The sequence below is a fragment of the Pelophylax lessonae genome, assembly GCF_965119305.1.
Source record: "Pelophylax lessonae genome assembly, chromosome: 3".
Classification (NCBI taxonomy): domain Eukaryota; kingdom Metazoa; phylum Chordata; class Amphibia; order Anura; family Ranidae; genus Pelophylax; species Pelophylax lessonae.
In genome coordinates this window covers 626,929,620-626,949,322 of record NC_138770.1, presented here as the reverse complement: position 1 = coordinate 626,949,322, position 19,703 = coordinate 626,929,620, and the positions used below count along the sequence as shown (strand labels likewise).

Sequence of the window (19,703 nt, the reverse complement as noted above, 5' to 3'; positions counted from 1 at the left end):
ACAAAACAAAATAAAAAATAAAGGCAAATGGTAACGATATACGTAAAATTAAAGCAATACATAAAAAAAGAATCATGCCACTACTGTAAAGACCTAATAATTGAATATTGTAAGAACCCAGGTGTGGCAGATGTTGGAAAGTTGCTCAAGATGGCATATCACGCAATACGAGATCCGTTAATGGAAATCGTTATTCTGGCGAGAGACGAGAAAACAGAAAATGGTATTCTGGGGAGCAAAACAGCAGATGTCAGAGAAAAGCAATTCCGTTGATTGAGAGCCAACGGGTAAAGCTTGTCTTCCCCAGTAAAAGGAAACCACTTGCCAAAGACAATAAGGCTCAACGTTTGTTGTGTCATCCTTCACATCCCTGAAGCAGCATCGGTCAGAGGAAACAATATATATATATATATATATATATAAGGAGAACTTTCTTTTTCCCCGCTTATTGTCTTACAATTTGTCACACTGTGTTGTCAGGTCAAATGTTTTATGTTGTGATTAATACCTTACAGTACTAGCTCCTATCATCTGTGCAAAACACATCTAGCATCCCTGAAAGTAAATTCTCTAGAACTATATATTAATATTATTGTTATAGGTCTACAAAGTGGAGTTAGTTTTACAGTTCCTTTTATGCTTTTTATATACAATCACCAATCGGTTGGACTTTAAAGTGAAAAATAGCATTATGATATTTTATGAGGTTTGGATGATAGAATATCTCTATATATCTATAATATATTTTTAAAATGACAAATATAAACAGATCTTAAAGGGAAACTGAATAAGACATATACTGGGTGTACATTAAATCGGGGAACATAAGATATCAAAATATAAGTATCTGTTCAGAAAAGTAAATTAAATGTATCATAAAAATATAGCCTGAATGTCACAATATATTTTATTATAGTACCATTTCAACTGTTACATTTAGTTGAAAGAAAATATTGTAGTCTTAGAGTTTTCTTTTAAATGGTTAGGAAACTCAAACTTTTACTTTCAGTTAAAGCTGGATAGTGGAATCACCCATTAGGAATTCCCTAGCAAATGTATGTAAAAGGATGTCCACACAAAATCATTACAAAACATAGAGTGAATCTAGTTTCTTGCTATGTTCTCTGTAATTTAGATCAAAACAAAACAGATATCCAGCAAGGAAAGCAAGACCACCCTCATAACATCATCAGGATTTGGGAAGGGTTGGTAGAGGACTCTTTGAATGTTTCACAGGGGCAAGGGGACTAAAGGTGGCTAAAATTACTCTGTTAAAGGTAATCAGCCATAAACCCTGAAATCCATTTAATACCCTGATACTAACAGTGCAGCAAAACCCATAAACACTAGACAGATGTTTTCACATGGTGGCCCATTTTTGCCCCTTAATCCAGGCACCCTCCCACTGTTGTAGAGGTTTATCAATACTTAGGGATCGACCAATTATCGGCAAGGCCGATATATATCGAGGGCCGATATTGACTTTTGCCAATATATCTGTATCGGCCCCAGAACTGGCCGATATTGCCGATATTCCAAATATTGCTCATGTTAGGGTAAAATGATGTCACATAGCATAATTCCATTTACAAATGTTATTGAATATGCCACTCACATATGTACAAATTAAAGATATAAGCAATTCCACATTAGCAGATCTAAGCAATTCCACATTAGCAGATCTTGCCGTAAGTGATACCCGGGTGATACCGCTCCATCCGGCATACGATGATGATCTCGGAGGTCACGTGGTCACACCGGGCATGACCACGCACGTGACCTCCAAGATCGTATGCCGAACAGAGCGGTATCACCCGGGTGTCACTTACAGCAAGTGGGTAAGAGACAGATCGGTATCGGGTGGGTGGGAGATGGAGCGGGTGAGAGACAGAGCAGTATTGTTGGATGTCAAACAGAGCGGTATCACCCGGGTATCACTTACGGCAAGTGGGTGAGAGATACCGATCTGCCAGCAGATCTGATAATGTGGAATTGCTTATATCTTTAATTTGTACATATGTGAGTGGCATATTCAATAACTTTTATAAACTGAATTATGCTATGTGACATCATTTTACCCTTACATGAGCATCACCACCTAATGGTTGGAGGAGGAGAAGACTAGTCTCAGACCCTACATAGGATGTACAAAATATCGGGCGATACCGATATGCGATGGCCAAAATATCGGTATCAGTATCGGCAATGAAAAAAATTATATTGGTTGATCCCTAATCCATGTAGTCAAAGCATCAACAGCCACTGGGATACAGACCATATCCCTGGTGCCCAGGATTGATGTTGTTAAAGGAAACCTGTAGTAAGAAAGACTGGAGGTAACAATTACTGATCTCTCTTTCTGAAAATACTGGCTTCCTAAATGTCATGCTGATCAAATGGCTTCATTACTTTTGAGAGTTGAAGAAAGGCAAAAAAGATGGTGGACAAAACAAAACACAAAATTGGCAGATTAGACTCAGAAAATATGGATGGTGTAAATGGCCAACAGAGAAGCTTTTGAATAGTACATTTATCCCCATTCAAAGGCAAAACTGGAAAGCAACATTAGTCAAACAGTGCAGTCCAAAGGTTGGATGCACATTGGCAGGCTTGAGCTGCAACACTTGCAACCAACGCTTCACAATAGAAGCTTACATATATAGATAAAGGGATTAAATGTTACCCTTGCTGCAAGCAGAAGTGTGGTGAATTACTTCACAGTAAATGGGTAATGTGCATGCCAAGATTCCTAGCTCTTGTGCAGTGACAAGTTCAATATGTGAACTTCTTGAATGAGCCTCCAAGAGGTTCAACCTACAATGCTGTTTATACACAGGTGGACATAACATGTGTGCACACTAGTGATCGACCTATATTGTTTTTTTATTGCCGATACCGATACCAATATTTTGGTTATCGCATATCGATATTGGCCGATATCTGCCGATATTTTCGGACATTTAATTTTTTTTTTATTTTTTACACAGGTACTGTTGTGGAGGGATCTGGTGGTCTAAAAGACCCCCAAACCCCTCCTCTGCACTTACAAGCATTCAAAACGCCAAGTTTGGCTGTTTTTAATGCTGTAATTTTTTTTTAATTTGGCGCCGAGTACCTGAAAGTGATGTCATGACATCACTTCCGGGTTCTTACATGGAGACCCGATCAGAGCCAAATGCGGCTTTGATCGGGTCTTCGGCGGCCGTGCAGGTAGGATGCCCGGGTCTCCCGGTGGGACGGGAGACCCGGACGAGCCGCTCCTTGTAATGACAGCTGAGCGGCTTCTCAGCCGCATCGGTTGTCATTACAAGACAGCCAACTGTCAACTATGGACGCCGGTACCGGGGTGATGCCTCTAGCTGCAGGCATCACTCCAGTACAGTACTTTCCCGAAATATCGGCAATATCGGTAACCTCGTGGCCGATTCCAATATATCGGGGAAAGTGAAGATCGGCCCTCGATATATCGGCTTTGCCGATAATCGGTCGATCCCTAGTGCCCACTGTGAAAATACACAAAGGCCTTTTAGGGCTTAATAGATTCGGGTCAGGATAGGACCTCCTTTGCCTATCAGAAAGACGTGAACACTTCCTATCTAGAGTAATGGACAACTATAAATATATACACTGAAGTGTCTATACTTGGGCAGTGTTTGAATGGGGGGGTTCAAAACAATGTTCCCACACAGGGTACCTTTGTTGACTTGTCCACTCCTGTGCTTACATTATGAAATTGATGAGGGTGGAAATTGATCTTAGCTTCTGTTTGGCTGCTAACATTGAAAACCTATGCACTAAACAAGCTGATTTTTAATTTTACAAATGAAAGTCTAAATCCACCTGTAAGAAAAATGTTGTGTACTATAGAGGAAACTGTAAGCTTTACTAATTGTGTTACAGATGAATCTGTGGAGTGATGTACTAACAACCTTTGACATGCATAAACACAGCATCCTGAAGACATATATACTAAGCAGGCAACAAGTGTCTACGGTACCTTGGTGACAGCAAGCAAAAATGACCACTAGATCCAAGTGGATATAACCATTCCTTATAGAAGGATTTAAGAACAATGTAAGTAATAAATATTATTTACAAAGATGGTTATTTCACAGCCCTATCTTATATTTTTTAATTTGCCAAAAAGGTGTATTCGGGCTTCATATGATGACAACCTCAACATTGTTTTACAGAACCAAAGAAACATGAAACCAATGCAAAAGATAATGAAATGGCCATAATACAACCACTATGAGTATTGGAAGACTTATCACACAGCATGTAATAATGTGTACTCATTTATGGCATCAGCATGATTTCATATCTATCCAGTGAGTTTAATGGCTGTCTTGCTTGGGTTAACAAATGCAAATAGGGGTTGTAAACAAAGGCATGCATTCTGTGTGAAATGCAAGGCATATATTTCTTTCATCACATAATTTGTGGTAATCTTTTTCTAGGAGTGTCAGTGATGCCATATGATATTGCTGTCTTTAGTTAATTCCTAGAGGTCAGAGTAATAAAAAAACACTCTTGACCTATTGGCTAAGCCAGGTACTAAGGTGCTAAGTGTTTTCATTTTTAAAATAAAGTTTGAATACATGTCTACATAAACAGAAGGGACTCTCTAGAAGAAAAAAAATAGTTTTTAAAGTTAGGCTATTTTTTGCTTTTAAAGTGTAAATAAAGTTTAAAAAATGTTGTTTTTTTTTTTTGCTTAGTGTATAGGGAATAGACAAGACCTCTGTTAAGTGAAGTAAATCTCTCCAAAGCAAGCAGGAAATCTCTTGCACAGCTGTCATCGGAACAGGTTTCACCATTGGAAGATTTCTCCCCACCTCCTATTCCTGTGATAACTTAACAGGAATAAATAAAGAGAGCGAATCTCTGCAGTATGGACTCAGACATAAAAACCTGCCAGAGGGTCTAACCATTCCACAATCTATCCAGAAGAAAAAAAATGGCTTTACATACACTTTAAACTTTGCTGTGCATTTTAAGAATTCATCATTAAAAACATAAATGTTGTCTATATATTGTGACATTCAGCAAATGGTTTTGCAAGCTCATTATAAAGGTAGCAGCTATGAAAGATGTCTGATACAGTCCTACCATCTTGTCCAATCCTCAAAGTGGACAAGAGTGAAAATCAGTTACATAAGGCATGCTTTTGGGAAGAAATATCATAAAAGGAACTTCCCATTATTCTGATATAAAGGTGCAACAGCCCCACTCTTTTGCCTTTTCAATAATTGCCAATGTCCCATATTCCAACTTAAATGACTGGAGAGATGCATCCTTTGTGTGTTGGCTCTTCTCCTGCACTCTGTTCCTGGGTCATAGTGATATGTGCAAAATTTCATTGAGATAGAAACCACGTAGAAACTGATATTCAGTAGACACATGATAAAACTAGACCAACCAAATGTTTTCCTCAGCCCACTTTCAACTGCCACTGGAACATGCATTTGGTAACTGTTATTATTCCCCAGGAACATGCTAGTCATCTATGGGTTAAAAACTTCCTAAAATAAACTTCCAATTAGAACGTAGAGTTCTAGGCAACTTGAAAACATTGACAAAGGGGCACATCCTTCCTGTAGAATTTTTTGATATTTCTTAGGCAGTCTTAGCTGGATCCAAATATGTCCCTCTCCGACTCTGGAGATTGGGGCCTTGATATTTCAAAGATTTCATGGGGCGACTGGGAGCATCTTCTCGAAGCTAATATCCTTAGAATCTCAGCAAGCTGTTTTTCAATATTGATCATTTTTGAGTTCAAGGCTTTAATGTCTTCTTTTAACTCATGCTTCACCTCTAACACTGTAGCTTGGAGAGTCTGTTCTGGAATGGGATAAAAAGTGTGTTTAACCTCTGTCTGTACAGGACTTCGATCCTGGGGGCTTCTAGTCTCTCCAACACTGTCTAAGCGTAAATCACTTTTTGTAATGCCACTGTCACATGAATCTGTCTTCTTTAAAGTAGCCTCCCCTGGAGGTTTAGTTCTGTCAGGCAGTATTTCCATAGACTCTGCCTTTGCCACTTTGTTCCAATCCTCCCCTTTACCACATGCATCTCTAAACCTGGCCCACCCTTTCCTTTTTACCAACTCCCCGGCCACTTTACCTCCAGCCATTTCGGATACTGGAGCATGTAGCTTGGCGCGGTCTGACACTCCGGAGGTGGACGCTGCTTGGAATGATGTTGGCGTGGCTGGACTTTCTGTGACTGTAACCAGACTGGCTTTTATGGTGTTGCGTACAGAATGTTCCACCAGTATGTTGCCTTTCTCAATGTCGTTGGGATCTCTTCCCCTCTCGGCTGCAAGGCGGGCCTCTTTTTGCTGACGGAATCTCTGAAACAGTCGCCGGACGGGATGGTCGGGTGGGAGGATCAATGGGGCTTCGTTTTTGCTTTTCATCCACTCTTCTTCCTCTCTTTTCACATCACTGATCTTCCGGAACACTATCTGAAAGACAAAGAGTCACATTTACAAATATAGCATTCATTCTTTATTATTTTCAATGAAAAGCATTTAATTGTGTTTATTTAAAAAAAGAACCAAAAAAGGTGGGGGACAGTTTAAGATCTATAGTTACAAGAATGTATAGGAATGTCGAAAGCATCCTTTTTCAACCAGGGTTCTGGGGAACCTTGAGGTTTCTTCAGAGTTCGCAAGTGGTTCTTTGAACAATGAGCCATATCTCTCAGATAAGTACCCACTGGCACTAATTAGCTATCTGCAAGGAAGGATATTTTTTCCTCAAGCACCAATGTAAGTTGAATTCATCCTAATGTCCACTAATGTAAGTAGAATTCTTCCATATGACCACCAGTGAAAGAGGGCCCTTCCCCCAGTAACTACATTGGACTGTGCAGGGTGGCTAAAAATGAAGAACAGAGGTGGTCCTTCTCCCACTGTTTACCAATTTAAAGGGGTCCTTCTTTTCTGGCTTCTAGTGCATTTCTCCATTACCCGCCAATGTAGTGGGCAATTTCTCCACTGCCCACCAATGTAAGGGAACACTACAAAGTTCACTGTCTACATTTCTTTTATGGACATAGCTGAAAATAGCTATGCCATATTCAGGATTCTTTTATTTATTATTTTATTAAACCAATAATAGTCTCTCTTCTTAGTATGTAGGAAAGCATTTAGATCTAGCTAACCCTCTTAGTCATTTGGTAGAGCCCCAAAGCTGCAATCAAAGACAACTCTTTTGCTTCCTGACAACTGCTGGCCTTCCTGTGAAAATGCTAGTTTCTGGGCTGTGTGTGGCTTCAATAAATTATAAATCAAAGCCTTGAAAAAATCTGCAGCATTGACATCTGAATTCTGGATCTTCATTATTTTTCCAGGTCAGTGACACAGAAAGTACGTAATCTAGAGCAGTTTCCCAATTGGTGTTCCGCGGCATTTTGTTCTCTACCTATCAGATTCTGCAACCGTACAATGTACAATTCAAGACTTGCGTGGGTGTAAGAAGATGTCCACCACTGCTTCGTGTTCTGTCACATTAGGAATAAAACAATATAAAATAGCTGTGCTATGCACCACTTGACAAAAGAATCAATTATTACAGATGATTGAATAAATAAATTACATAAAAAGCAGCTACACAAAAAGATCCTGAAACAATCATATAACATAAAAAGTATAAAATTGTAGCGCTTAGAATTGATGATAAAAAGTCCATATAATTAAAAAGGAAAAGTCCTTTAAAATCAATCAAACAGTAGGTAACCACGTGTAGATGAAAAAAAAATGGCGTTTCACCAGCTCTCCCTCGGAAGACCACGTGACATAAACCACCACCAAGAGAGGTATCTTAAATACCCTTACCACATCTCACCATCTTATGAGCAGTATACATATAACAGACATCAATGGGCATAAGACTGGCTCTCAGCAGGAATCCATGGTCACCCGTGTCTCATATGCTGATATCCCCTCGTAAACTTTATCTCCACCGATCCGATCCCCGGAGAAGTCCCAGCACACCTCCGGGTTAGGAAACCGTTAGGAAGCCTATTGGAACACATAGTGGCCATGTTGGAACGCATGGCACATGCACAGTAAGTTGTTCTCGCCCGAACATCACTTCCGGTTGCAGAATCCGATAGGTAGCGCTATTCTGATAGAACAGGGGCATATGCCAGAAACAGGCAGTGGCGTACACCTGTAGCTGCCACCCTGTCACAGTATATGTACTGTGACGGGTTGGCAAGTGGTTAATTGCCAATGGTATTTGTATTATGCAGCATGAGGGGGTTAATATATTGCCACTATTCACGCTGTGGGGGGGGGGGGGTGGTGTGAAGGGGGCATTGCTTACCAGATATAAAACCAGATATAAAAAGAATTTGCAAGAAAAGAGAACATTACACTCTGCTTATTGAAAGGTTTGTGCTGCGCCACGCTACGACACACATTTTTTCATTGGGGTTCTACATTTTTGCTATACCATGTCAAAGGGTTCCACGGGAAAAATTTATTGGGAAACCCTGAGCTAGAGAATCAACATGGCAGGCAGGTAAATCATTTTCAGAAGGAGAGGCTAGCAATGGCAGCCTCCATGATTCCCTCATGACATGCATTCTTTAGCCCACAACCAAGAATTGTGCATACATTTACAAATATTGTTAAAATATATTTTCCTTTTTAAGGTTCAACCATGACGAGAATCCTTTTCCTTACTTATACAGGACATAAACATGACTAGCCAGGAAAGCACAGGGAGGCAAACGTTTCTTTATTAGCAGATAGTTCTGAAGGTTTTATTTTGGTTTATTTCCCATGATGCTAAGGAAATGGTCATCCGTGTCCGCAATTAATGAGTTTGTGCTATTGTTAGATTACAATAGTGGAGCTATGTTTCCCAAAAGGCGGATTTGTGAGATCAGACTCAGCAGTAATGCTATAGTCCCAATATTAGGTGGTTTAATGGACTTCTTGGCTTTTTGGGACAATTTTTTTTTCAGTGTGAGGTTTTAACTATAGCTTGGTGAAGTGAAAGAAAAAAACTAAAAAAATGGAAGGTTACCATACACAGACATAAATCGTTCATTGTGAATAACAACCATTTCAAACCACTATCTGGAATGTGTAAATTAAAGAATTTCATTTGACTGTCTTATCAGTAATGAATGATTTTATTCTATTTTATATTGAACTTATGTATATTTTTAAACTGCCATTTTATTTATATTTACTGTTCATGGACAATATTCATGATTCAAATAAATAGTTAATAATACAGTGTACACCTAAGATACTGAAATCACAGGGCATTATGAGTCTTCAACAAAAAAACTGTTTGATTTCAGACTGTCTTTCTGTAATTCAAAGTTTGTACAGAGCTGTAAAGGGCAGTAGGAGAGTGGGGATAGAAAGGAAGAAGTCATTTCTCTCAGCTGTGCAATCCAAGCTTGAGCTATTGAACTTTGGAATCCAACTTTTTTAGGCAAAGCATTAAAGACTAGCCCACTAGCAAAAAAGTAATAAAATATAATAATATGTAGCACTACTACCTTGGGAGCTGCTGGTGACAGGTTCCCCTGGGTGACCCATAGCAACTTTAAAGTGCTTGGCTCAGTCAAGAAACAGTCTAGGGGTTTTGTTTTTTGTGGTTTTATTAAGAACTTGGATAGGAGAAGGGAATGAGTGGGATACTCCAACTTGAATAAACTATGCACAATTTGCTGGGGCGTCTAGAGATAACTGAGTACTTGTATTACTCTGTGAATCGCTCTTCTAGGCACCCCCTTTATCCCTATTCTTCAGGGTTCTACATGGCACCCCTTTACTGTAATTCTCTCCGTGTGAGCTAGCTCCTTGATTCCCTGACTTCACTGGAGCGGTACCCCTTCCTGGGCCAGACCCTTTGGCAAGTCCCTGAGTACTCATGGACACTGTTTTTCCTGAGAGTCTCTGCCAGCAACTCCCCCGTCAGCTACACTGGATCCTCTGCAGCTCAGCTCCACACCTGGTTCATTAGGCCAACCACCTAAGACCACCTTTCTCATACACAGCAGGAGGAGAGACCAGCCGTCTGCCTTCTCCTGGGACTCTGCTTCCCGCCAAAGATGCCCTGTCACATGTCCCCTCCGCTTTTACGAGCAATCCCAGGATGCATTGCAAGAATGCCCTCCCACTGGGACTCCCATAAAAGCGAATGTGTCCCTGGCTGGGTTTCCTCCACTGTCCAAAAAGCTCCCTCATTGGATACAGTGGGGACACTCCCTCAGACCCAGTGAATCACGCCTGGGAACATGCAACAGGCAACCTAACAGATCAGGTTCCCCTGATAAGCAGAAGGAGCAATAGATGCTTTTTCCTAGCACCTACCTAGGAGGGGGCTACAATATATTTCATACTGACCTGAGTAAAAAGAAAGAGTAAAAAAGATTTTAAAATTGCCTTATTTTTGGTCCTTAAAATACTAATAAAAAAAGAAAACATGCAAAAACACCCTACGTTTCTTTAAGTGCATGTTCATCTCCAGCGTGGGCATGTACATTAACCACTTCAGCCCCGGAAGGTTTACCCCACTTAATGACCAGGCCATTTTTTGCAATTCGGCACTGCGTTGCTTTAACTGACAATTGCGCAGTTGTGCGACGTCGTACCGAAATACAATTGATGTCCTTTTTTCCCCACAAATAGAGCTTTCTCATGGTGGTATTTGATCACCTCTGCGGTTTTTCGTTTTTGCGCTATAAACAAAAAAACAGTGTCAATTTTGAAAAAACACCAATATTTTCTACATTTGGCTATAAAACACTCCCAATAAAACATTTTTTAAAAAATCTAATTTTTTTTATCAGTTTAGGGCCAATTTGTATTCTACTACATATTTTTGGTAAAAAGAAAATCCAAAAAAGCGCATTATAATTTGTTCGCGCTTATAGTTAAAGCGTTTACAAACTACGGGATAGATTTATGGACTTTTTATTTTTTAATTTTTTTTTATTAATAATGGCAGCAATCAGGGATTTTTATCGGGACTGCGAAATTACGGCGGACAAATTTGACACTAAGTAACACTTTTTGGGTACCAGTGACATTAATACAGTGATCAGTGCTAAATAATATGCACTGTTACTCTATAAATGACACTGGCAGGGAAGGGGTTAACACTAGGGGTGATCAAGGGGTTACGCGTGTTCCCTAGATGTGCTTACTAACTGTTTTGGGGATGGATTGAACAGAGGCAGAGAGAGATCGGTGATTTAGCTTAGCTGAATCACACAATCTTTCCCTGCCTCTGCGACAGGAGAGCCGTCTTGCATTGTTTACATATCAGACGGCTCTCCTGTCAGTTTTTCAGATAATCGCGGGAGGCCGGCGGCGATCCAGCCTGCTCTTCTCACGGTCTGCCTGATTAGACACAGCAGGAGCACAGTTCCGGCGGTGCGCGCCGCCGAAACCGCTTGCACATAGTCACGTAGATCTGCGTGATTATGCACAGCCGAGCCGCCCTGCTGCAGTAAATCTTCGTGGAGCCATTGGCAAGTGGTTAAAGGGTTTACTGTATTTTCAATGAGAACACATTTTGAGTAATTCTAGTAATTACCTGAAAGTAATTGTTGATGTAAATTAAAAATGATATGTGCTTTCTTCACATGTTCTATATATTCGCATGACTGTGTTTCATATACTTATACATGCAGCTTTTAGCTCTACTGGCTAACTGTCCCACTGCACAACACAGATAAACAGGCTGATATACCATAAGAGCTGAGAATCTTCACTTAATACATTTTATGAATATTCACTTCAGTTTTTCAGTCATTTAGAAAACACATTCCTATTTACTTATTTCATCTGCACATTAATGACTATTCAAAGGGGCCAGCAATATGACTTAAGTGAGTATTTAAGCTTTTAATTGAGTGAAGATTCCCAACTCCTTCAGTAAATCAGCCTCAAAATATCACCCAGATCAAGCTGATCATGTTACTTAAAATATCTATTAAAAAAACCACTGTGAAGTAAACCTGTGCTTTGCTGTACATGGTCACGTAAAGCAGTTATAACCTATAACTGGATGACATTTACAGTATCTCACAAAAGTGAGTACACCCCTCACATTTTTGTAAATATTTTATTATATCTTTTCATGTGACAACACTGAAGAAATGACACTTTGCTACAATGTAAAGTAGTGAGTGTACAGCTTGTATAACAGTGTAAATTTGCTGTCCCCTCAAAATAACTCAACACACAGCCATTAATGTCTAAACCGCTGGCAACAAAAGTGAGTACACCCCTAAGTGAAAACGTCCAAATTTGGCCCAAAGTGTCAATATTTTGTGTGGCAACCATTATTTTCCAGCACTGCCTTAACCCTGCCTTTTGTGAGATACTGTATTTTGCTATAACAGTAGTTTTGCAGCATAAACAATTATACAATTATCCCCTTGCTTTTAAAGAGGTTGTAAACCCACTTTGATTACTTTTACCTATAGGTAAGCCTATATTAAGGCTTATCTATAGGTGCTGTAAATATCTCCTAAACTTGCACCGTTTAGGAGATATTTACATTACATGCAGCCGATGATGTCATCGGCACATGCGCTCTGATGAAACAGCTGCCCGTGCCGTTTCTTCAGAGCCCTGTGCCGTGACCGGCGGCTCCTGCGAGCATGCGCGGTAGTGACGTCACGTGGCTCCAGCCAATAACACAGCCGGAGTCCGCACACCCGGAAGGAAGATGGGCGAAGATGGATGGGGCTGGCAGTGGGGACATCGCGGGCTTCGTTGCAGGTAAGTGTCACATAATGTGCTAGTATGCGATGCATATCATCGGACATACTTCATTACAGGTAAGTATTTTAGTTAAAGCTGTAGAGAAACTAATGTTTGTTTGCTAAACTTCAAGCTTGAGAATGTAGTTAATGGGTTCAGTATACTTTAACTTCCACCATACTGAACTCGCACTAACTAACGTTCCTTTTCTCCTCTGCCTTCCATTTGGCTGGTGGGGGTGAAGAGTTGGCTCTTTGTCGTAAAAAAGTTGTAATAAAAAAAAAAATATTATGTAAAGTGCAGTTCTCCATTATGAACTTATTTCCTGTTATGGTTATTCTTTGTGACAAAGAACTTAATTTTTATTAATAAATGCATCCCTCCTTCCCAATGAGTGTTATCATCAAATATATTCAGTAAAAAATATATGGGGAAATAATCTGCACATCTAAAAGCTGGAGTCATTTCACATGTTTTTTTATCTAGCTACATTCGTGATCTGAGATTATCATCGTTTTCTAATTTGCATACAAATGATGTTCGCAGGCCAGACCTCTCGCCTGTACTCATGTTAATGAAGTGATTAGGTCTCATTTACAGTACATAACCCTAGAGGAGTAGGCTGATTGACATCTTTCATCACTGCACATCATGTAGGGCCAACTGGCGGATAATCCAGCTCCTCCAGCATATCATGGCAACCAGTGACTGTCAGGAAATGCTGAGACTTCTGGTTCTTCGGCATCAGTGGATTTAGGGAAAGGGGTATGCTGCAAATGTGGTATAGAAGGAAAACTGCATACAAACACCCTGGATGCAGCCAGTAGATTGAGAGCCAGCCATTAAACAAATGGCTTAATAAAAGATCATGGTATGAACATATATGCTTTCACCTGTATAGAGGGGCTCTCTACAGACATACCTGGTGTTGGCCTATGAAGCACCCTCCTAGGTAGGTGCTAGGTAAACGCATCTTCTGCTTCTTCTGCTTATCAGGAGAGCTTGATCTTTTAAGTTGCCTGTTGCATGTTCCAAGGTGTGATTCACTGGGTCTAAGGGAGTGTCCCCACTGCATTCAATAGGGGAGCCTGTTGGACAGTGGAGGAAACCCAGCCAGTGACACATTTTGTGAGAGTTCCAGTGGGAGGGCACTCTTGCAGTGCATCCTGGGATTGCTCATAAAAGCTGGAGGGACATGTGATAGGGCGTCTTTGGCAGGAAGCAGAGTCCCAGGAGGAGGCAGACGGCTGTCTCTCCTCCTGTTGCATGAGGAAAGTGGCCTTAGGCAGTCGGCCTAGTGAAGCAGTGTGGAGCTGAGCTGCAAAGGATTCTGTGGAGCTGACAGTGGAGCTGCTGGCAGAGTCTTCCGGGAAAAACAGTGTCTGTGAGTACCAGGGGACTTGCCAAAGTGTCTGCCCAGGAAGGGGGACCGCTCCAATGAAGTCAGAGGATCAAGAGGTCAGTTCACACAGAGTGTCAGAGTAAAGCGGGTGCCGTATAGAGCCCCGAAGAGTAGGGACAAAGGGGGTGCCGAGTAGGACCCTGAAGAGCGATTCACAGTACAGTACAGTTCATCAAATTCTTCTTCCCTTAGTGACAAGTGAAGCAGCGATCTTGCCACACTCAGCTTTATTCAGAAGTTCCAGCAATTGTGCATGGTTATTCAGTTGGAGTATCCCACTCATCCCTTCTCTTATCCCAGTTCTCCAATAAAACAACAAAAACCCAAACCCCTGGACTGTTTTCTGACTGAGCCGAGCACTTAGAATATGCTATATTGTGAGGTTGTTGCTATGGGTAACCCAGGGGAATCCGTAACCAGCAGCTCCCATGGGAGTAGTGCTAAATCTATATCATGGAAAAACAATAACAATAGTCTGGGAACAATGGAATATCCTATTCCCCAGGAGACAAAGTGATAGGAGGCACTCTTCTCTGTCTCCATGCTCTTGACCGCTTACCTGGAACATTTTGGATGGCAAGCCCCCTTTCCCCAGCATTTCTTGTGAGATGCTTGTCTCAGATCTGTCTCCTTGCTAGTTGCATTGTTGGACAGCCTTGGACGGATGAGGGGTGCCTTGTTCAGCCTCACAGATAGACAGGACATAGGAAGATAGGACAGAGTGCTGTATGTACTTTGTCCCATGGGAAACTAATAAAAATGAAAGTGAGGCTTATTCTTTAATTCCTCACCTCTGAGAAAGTACAGGCAGGGGGATGTATACTGTGGCTAGGTAAGGTCCTTACACATTAGCACATTCCCCAAGTGCCGGATCAGCGAATGTGTTCTGATGTTTTTAGGGAAAGTATTGTGAGTTTGTAGTGAGCTTATATTTTTATATATTATTGCTGTGCTTAGGTTACCGTAAATTTTTTGTTCAACTTTAACAATATTTTATGTGTGTGTGTAGTGGAGTGCCTCTCTACTCGCCATGTTCAGAGTCGGGCAAAGGCTCCTTTTAACGCTTCCTCCCACAATCCCCTGGACTCCTGAATATCCAGGGGATATACGTTTCTATTTTCCCACTCTCAGGAGCTCAGTTAGACCATATCTAATGAGGCAGGGGTGGCTTCACAGGTGGTGTGCAGCCAAGTGTACAGTCCCCCACTGTTAGTTCCAGCATGCAGGCAGCCAGGCTAGTGCCCAATATCTTCTACTGAAGACCCAGGTACTGTGGAAAGCTCCTATTCAATATCTACCTGAGTATTGCGCTTCAAGTGCGGTAGCACTGTGCCTCCAGCTGCTTAGCTGTTTTAAAAGCCCTGAGATTCCAATAGCCGCTCACCTGTGTTACCAGCCCTGAGATTCCAACAGCCGCTCACCTGTGTTACCAGCCCTGAGATTCCAACAGCCGCTCACCTGTGTTACCAGCCCTGAGATTCCAACAGCCGCTCACCTGTGTTACCAGCCCTGAGATTCCAACAGCCGCTCACCTGTGTTACCAGCCCTGAGATTCCAACAGCCGCTCGCCTGTGTTACCAGCCCTGAGATTACAACAGCCGCTCACCTGTGTTACCAGCCCTGAGATTATAACAGCCGTTCACCTGTGTTACCAGCCCTGAGATTCCAACAGCCGCTCACCTGTGTTACCAGCCCTGAGATTACAACAGCCGCTCACCTGTGTTACCAGCCCTGAGATTACAACAGCCGCTCACCTGTGTTACCAGCCCTAAGATTCCAACAGCCGCTCACCTGTGTTACCAGCCCTAAGACCCCAACAGCCACTCACCTGTGTTACCAGCCCTGAGATTCCTACAGCTGCTCACCTGTGTTACCAGCCCTGAGATTCCAACAGCCGCTCACCTGTGTTACCGGCCCTGAGATTCCAACAGCCGCTCACCTGTGTTACCAGCCCTGAGATTCCAACAGCCGCTCACCTGTGTTACCAGCCCTAAGATTCCAACAGCCACTCACATGTTTTACCAGCCCTAAGACCCCAACAGCCGCTCACCTGTGTTACCAGCCCTGAGATTCCAACAGCTGCTCACCTGTGTTACCAGCCCTGAGATGCCAACAGCCGCTCACCTGTGTTACCAGCCCTAAGATTCCAACAGCCACTCACATGTTTTACCAGCCCTAAGACCCCAACAGCCGCTCACCTGTGTTACCAGCCCTGAGATTCCAACAGCTGCTCACCTGTGTTACCAGCCCTGAGATTCCAACAGCTGCTCACCTGTGTTACCAGCCCTAAGAGTCCAACAGCCGCTCACATGTTTTACCAGCCCTAAGACCCCAACAGCCGCTCACCTGTGTTACCAGCCCTGAGATTCCAACAGCTGCTCACCTGTGTTATCAGCCTTGAGATCCTGAACTGTCAAGGTAAGTGCAGGTAACTGCTTTTGTGCTACACTGTTTAGAGTAGTGATTTTTCTCGAGTCTCTGTTCTATAAAGACTGTGCTGTGCTACCATCTAGTGCTCTAACTGAGCCACAGAGAGATTGCTTTGAGGAGCTCCTGCTTGCACAATTTTTTAGTCTGTTTAACATTGTTCTGTATTGTATGCATACTCTGCCATTTCACCCTGTCTGCATTTTTAATCCCATTTAGTAAACTTTGTTAGTTTCTGTGTGATCGTTCGACCAATTATGCATCATGTTACATATATGTAACCGTATTTAACAAAACTATAGCTTTAACTTTAATTTTTGATGGCAGTTATAAAAGCAGTATGCTGATATAGTTTTCTTTCTAGAATGTCTGGACACTTAAAGTGGTAGAAAAGTATTTTTTTGCACTTGTACCTACAAGTAAGCCTATAATAAGGCCTACCTGGAGGTACAATGAAAATACCTAAACCATATACCATACACCCATAAACCATACTCCAATACAACGTGCACTGTTTAAGAGATATTCACACTGAATGTAGCCAGTGACGTCACTGGTGCATGCGCTCTGAAGGGATGGCATATCCGTGCCATCCCTTTTGCGCTCCATGCCACGATCATGACTCCCACGCAAATGCGCAGGAGTGACGTCATCGCGGCTTGGCCAATCAGACAGCCGGAGCACTTGAACCCGGAAGGAAGACTGGGTGACGATGGAAACTCTGTCAGCAATAAGAGTGCGCCGCTTCAGTAAATCTCACTCTTAGTGACTCTAGAGATTATGGAGTTTAATTTTGCTATTCTGCAGTTTTCTACATCCTAACTTGTTACCACAATAAAGGGGAGTACATAATTCACTGATAGAGAACTGGGCACATTTTAATGTGTGGTCCTTTTACTGTTATCTAGTTAATAATCTAGTAACTGAAGCTCCTTTTCTGTTCCATCACCTAGCCCGAAAAAAAAACCACAATCACAGCCGTAATGGGCTTTATTCCCAGGAGATTAAGAAAAAGAATAACCTAGTGGAACAAGAAACCTGTGCTCCTGAATTACGGAGTCCATGTTGCTTTCACTGATAATAGGTGACTGGCACAATCCTTATTACCCTGCTTTAGCAATTAATGAGCTCTTGGCTAGATGAGCAGAAGAGACAAGCTGCTTTTCTTATAGGAACAAACCTACGATTTATGGCTGTATACAAACATTAGGCTGCTGCTGGATATTAGGTATGGAATAACACCCTCTCTGCTGTGAAATATTACAAATTACTGAGCAGTTCACTTCTCTGACCATACGAAAAAGGGAGTACATATAATATATGAAGAATGCAAAACTCTGAAACAAATATTCCTAAAAGTAGTACCCAGTCAAAATTAAAAACGTATCTATCAAGTAGTATTAAACCCAAAACCAAACATTTAATATATTGCAGTTAACCAATCATTAAATTTGGTGGCTGCATTTGTTTTCTTTTTTTCCCCCTTTGCTTTCACCTGGTCATCCAGGCAGTAACATGCTCTCGGTCTCAGGGTGTCTCCACCCCGGATGGAGGAGCAACAGAGAGACCTTTGGTCAGCAGCATTGTCAATGTAGGGAGAGTGGAGTGTTAGATGTGAGGGGAGTGTTAGACAAGCATGTAAGCATTCACTGATGCTTACAGTAAAGATAAAGTGCCTTAAAAACCATAAACAGCGTACTAGGGAGACAGTGGTGTATAGAATAATATACCAGTAAAGTAAAAATGGTGAACAATATCAAAAAGAAACGTACTCAGGGCTGCATGTGTGACATCATCTTAGCGCTATCGCGTGCGGCACGTGATTCCATCTTGCGCCCAATATATAGGGAAGCTTGTGTTGCCGCCGTCCTGGATGACTCCTCATCTGGGAGGCGGCAATTTCCTTCCTACATTGAGTGCAGACGTGACGCTGGGAGCACTACCGTGGCCGGTCCGGGTATGCATTTAGGACATTCCCCCTTTCTTCACTACTCTCCCATCTTTCACTTATAATCTTTGGTTTTTTGGTTTGTGGAACACCTTCTATGATACTTTAATTCGGCTCCCTGGGTGATCTCAGGCTTTATTTAAAGCCCCCCCCCCCCCCAAGTTCAATTTTGCCAGGGGGGGGGGTAGGAATAAGCAGTAATACCTTATTCTTCACTCCCCGCTGACGACAGGTCCCAGCTCTGATAAATGACACATTTAAATGCAGTTCCAGTTTTCTGCATTGTACATCAGGATTCCCAGGGCTCCCCCATATACTGGGGGTGTCAGAGGACAGAAAAGAGTGCCGACTGCTGAGGGGGCAAGGAGTTAAGTATTAGGGAAAATAAGGGTAGCTGAGGCTATTTCCTCCAAAATACCAAAACACTTTCAATGGTATATCTAACCGATGAAAAGGGAGCAAATAAGAGAAGTTCATTGTTGGGCTTTATAACACTTTTATTAGGTAACACAATGATAATAACATTTAAATTGTAGAACTTCCTTGAAGGATTTTAAGGTTGCATTTGAACCCCCCGAAGTCTACGTTGTTGCTGGCAACTGCTGTAGACAATGTAATATTCTTCACATCCAAACATTTTAGCAAATCTGCGGCCTCCTTTATGAACATGGTAGGATAGCCTTTTATTCTGAATCATGATGTACTTTTGCAGAAAGACTAATACTGTGTCCTTTGTTAGGACTAGAGGTCGGTGCAGAGGAGCTATTTGATGTCTCGCTGTGTTACTGAACGCTCGTCTTATCAGCAGATATCGGCTCCTGTCTGTGATACCTTTCTCTGATAACTTATTGAGCATATCAAATGTGTAGTATGCTCTGCTACGGATTAAACGTTTAATCTGAAGTGTTCATTTGACCTGGTTATGAGGAAATATCTAAAACAGCCGATAAGATTAAACATGAGAAAAGATGAAAAATGTCTGTTCTAAGAGGGATTGATATATTTAAGAAGTGAAATTTCACAGTACTTTTTTTTTTTCTGCTGCTATGATTTTGTTATCCCGGCCATACATGCACAGATCTTTCTAGGTTAACTAGCACTCCTAACTAGGTTAATGAGCACTTCCTAGATTTATATACTGATACGTTTCAGTAACTAAAGGGATAAGATGTCAT

At 41.7% G+C, this 19,703-nt stretch overlaps 1 protein-coding gene across 3 annotated transcripts in view; it reads right to left on the bottom strand.

Moving 5' to 3' along the window:
• Positions 1 to 5,492: 5,492 nt before the first annotated feature.
• Positions 5,493 to 19,703, bottom strand: part of KCNH1 (potassium voltage-gated channel subfamily H member 1) — a 529,531-nt gene continuing 515,320 nt past the window's right edge. For all 3 annotated transcript variants that reach the window (XM_082249762.1, XM_082249763.1, XM_082249764.1), the window contains one exon: positions 5,493 to 6,469. In XM_082249762.1, coding sequence (XP_082105888.1) covers positions 5,630 to 6,469 — 840 coding nt within the window. In that variant the 3' untranslated portion in view covers positions 5,493 to 5,629. The remainder of the gene's footprint in view (positions 6,470 to 19,703) is intronic.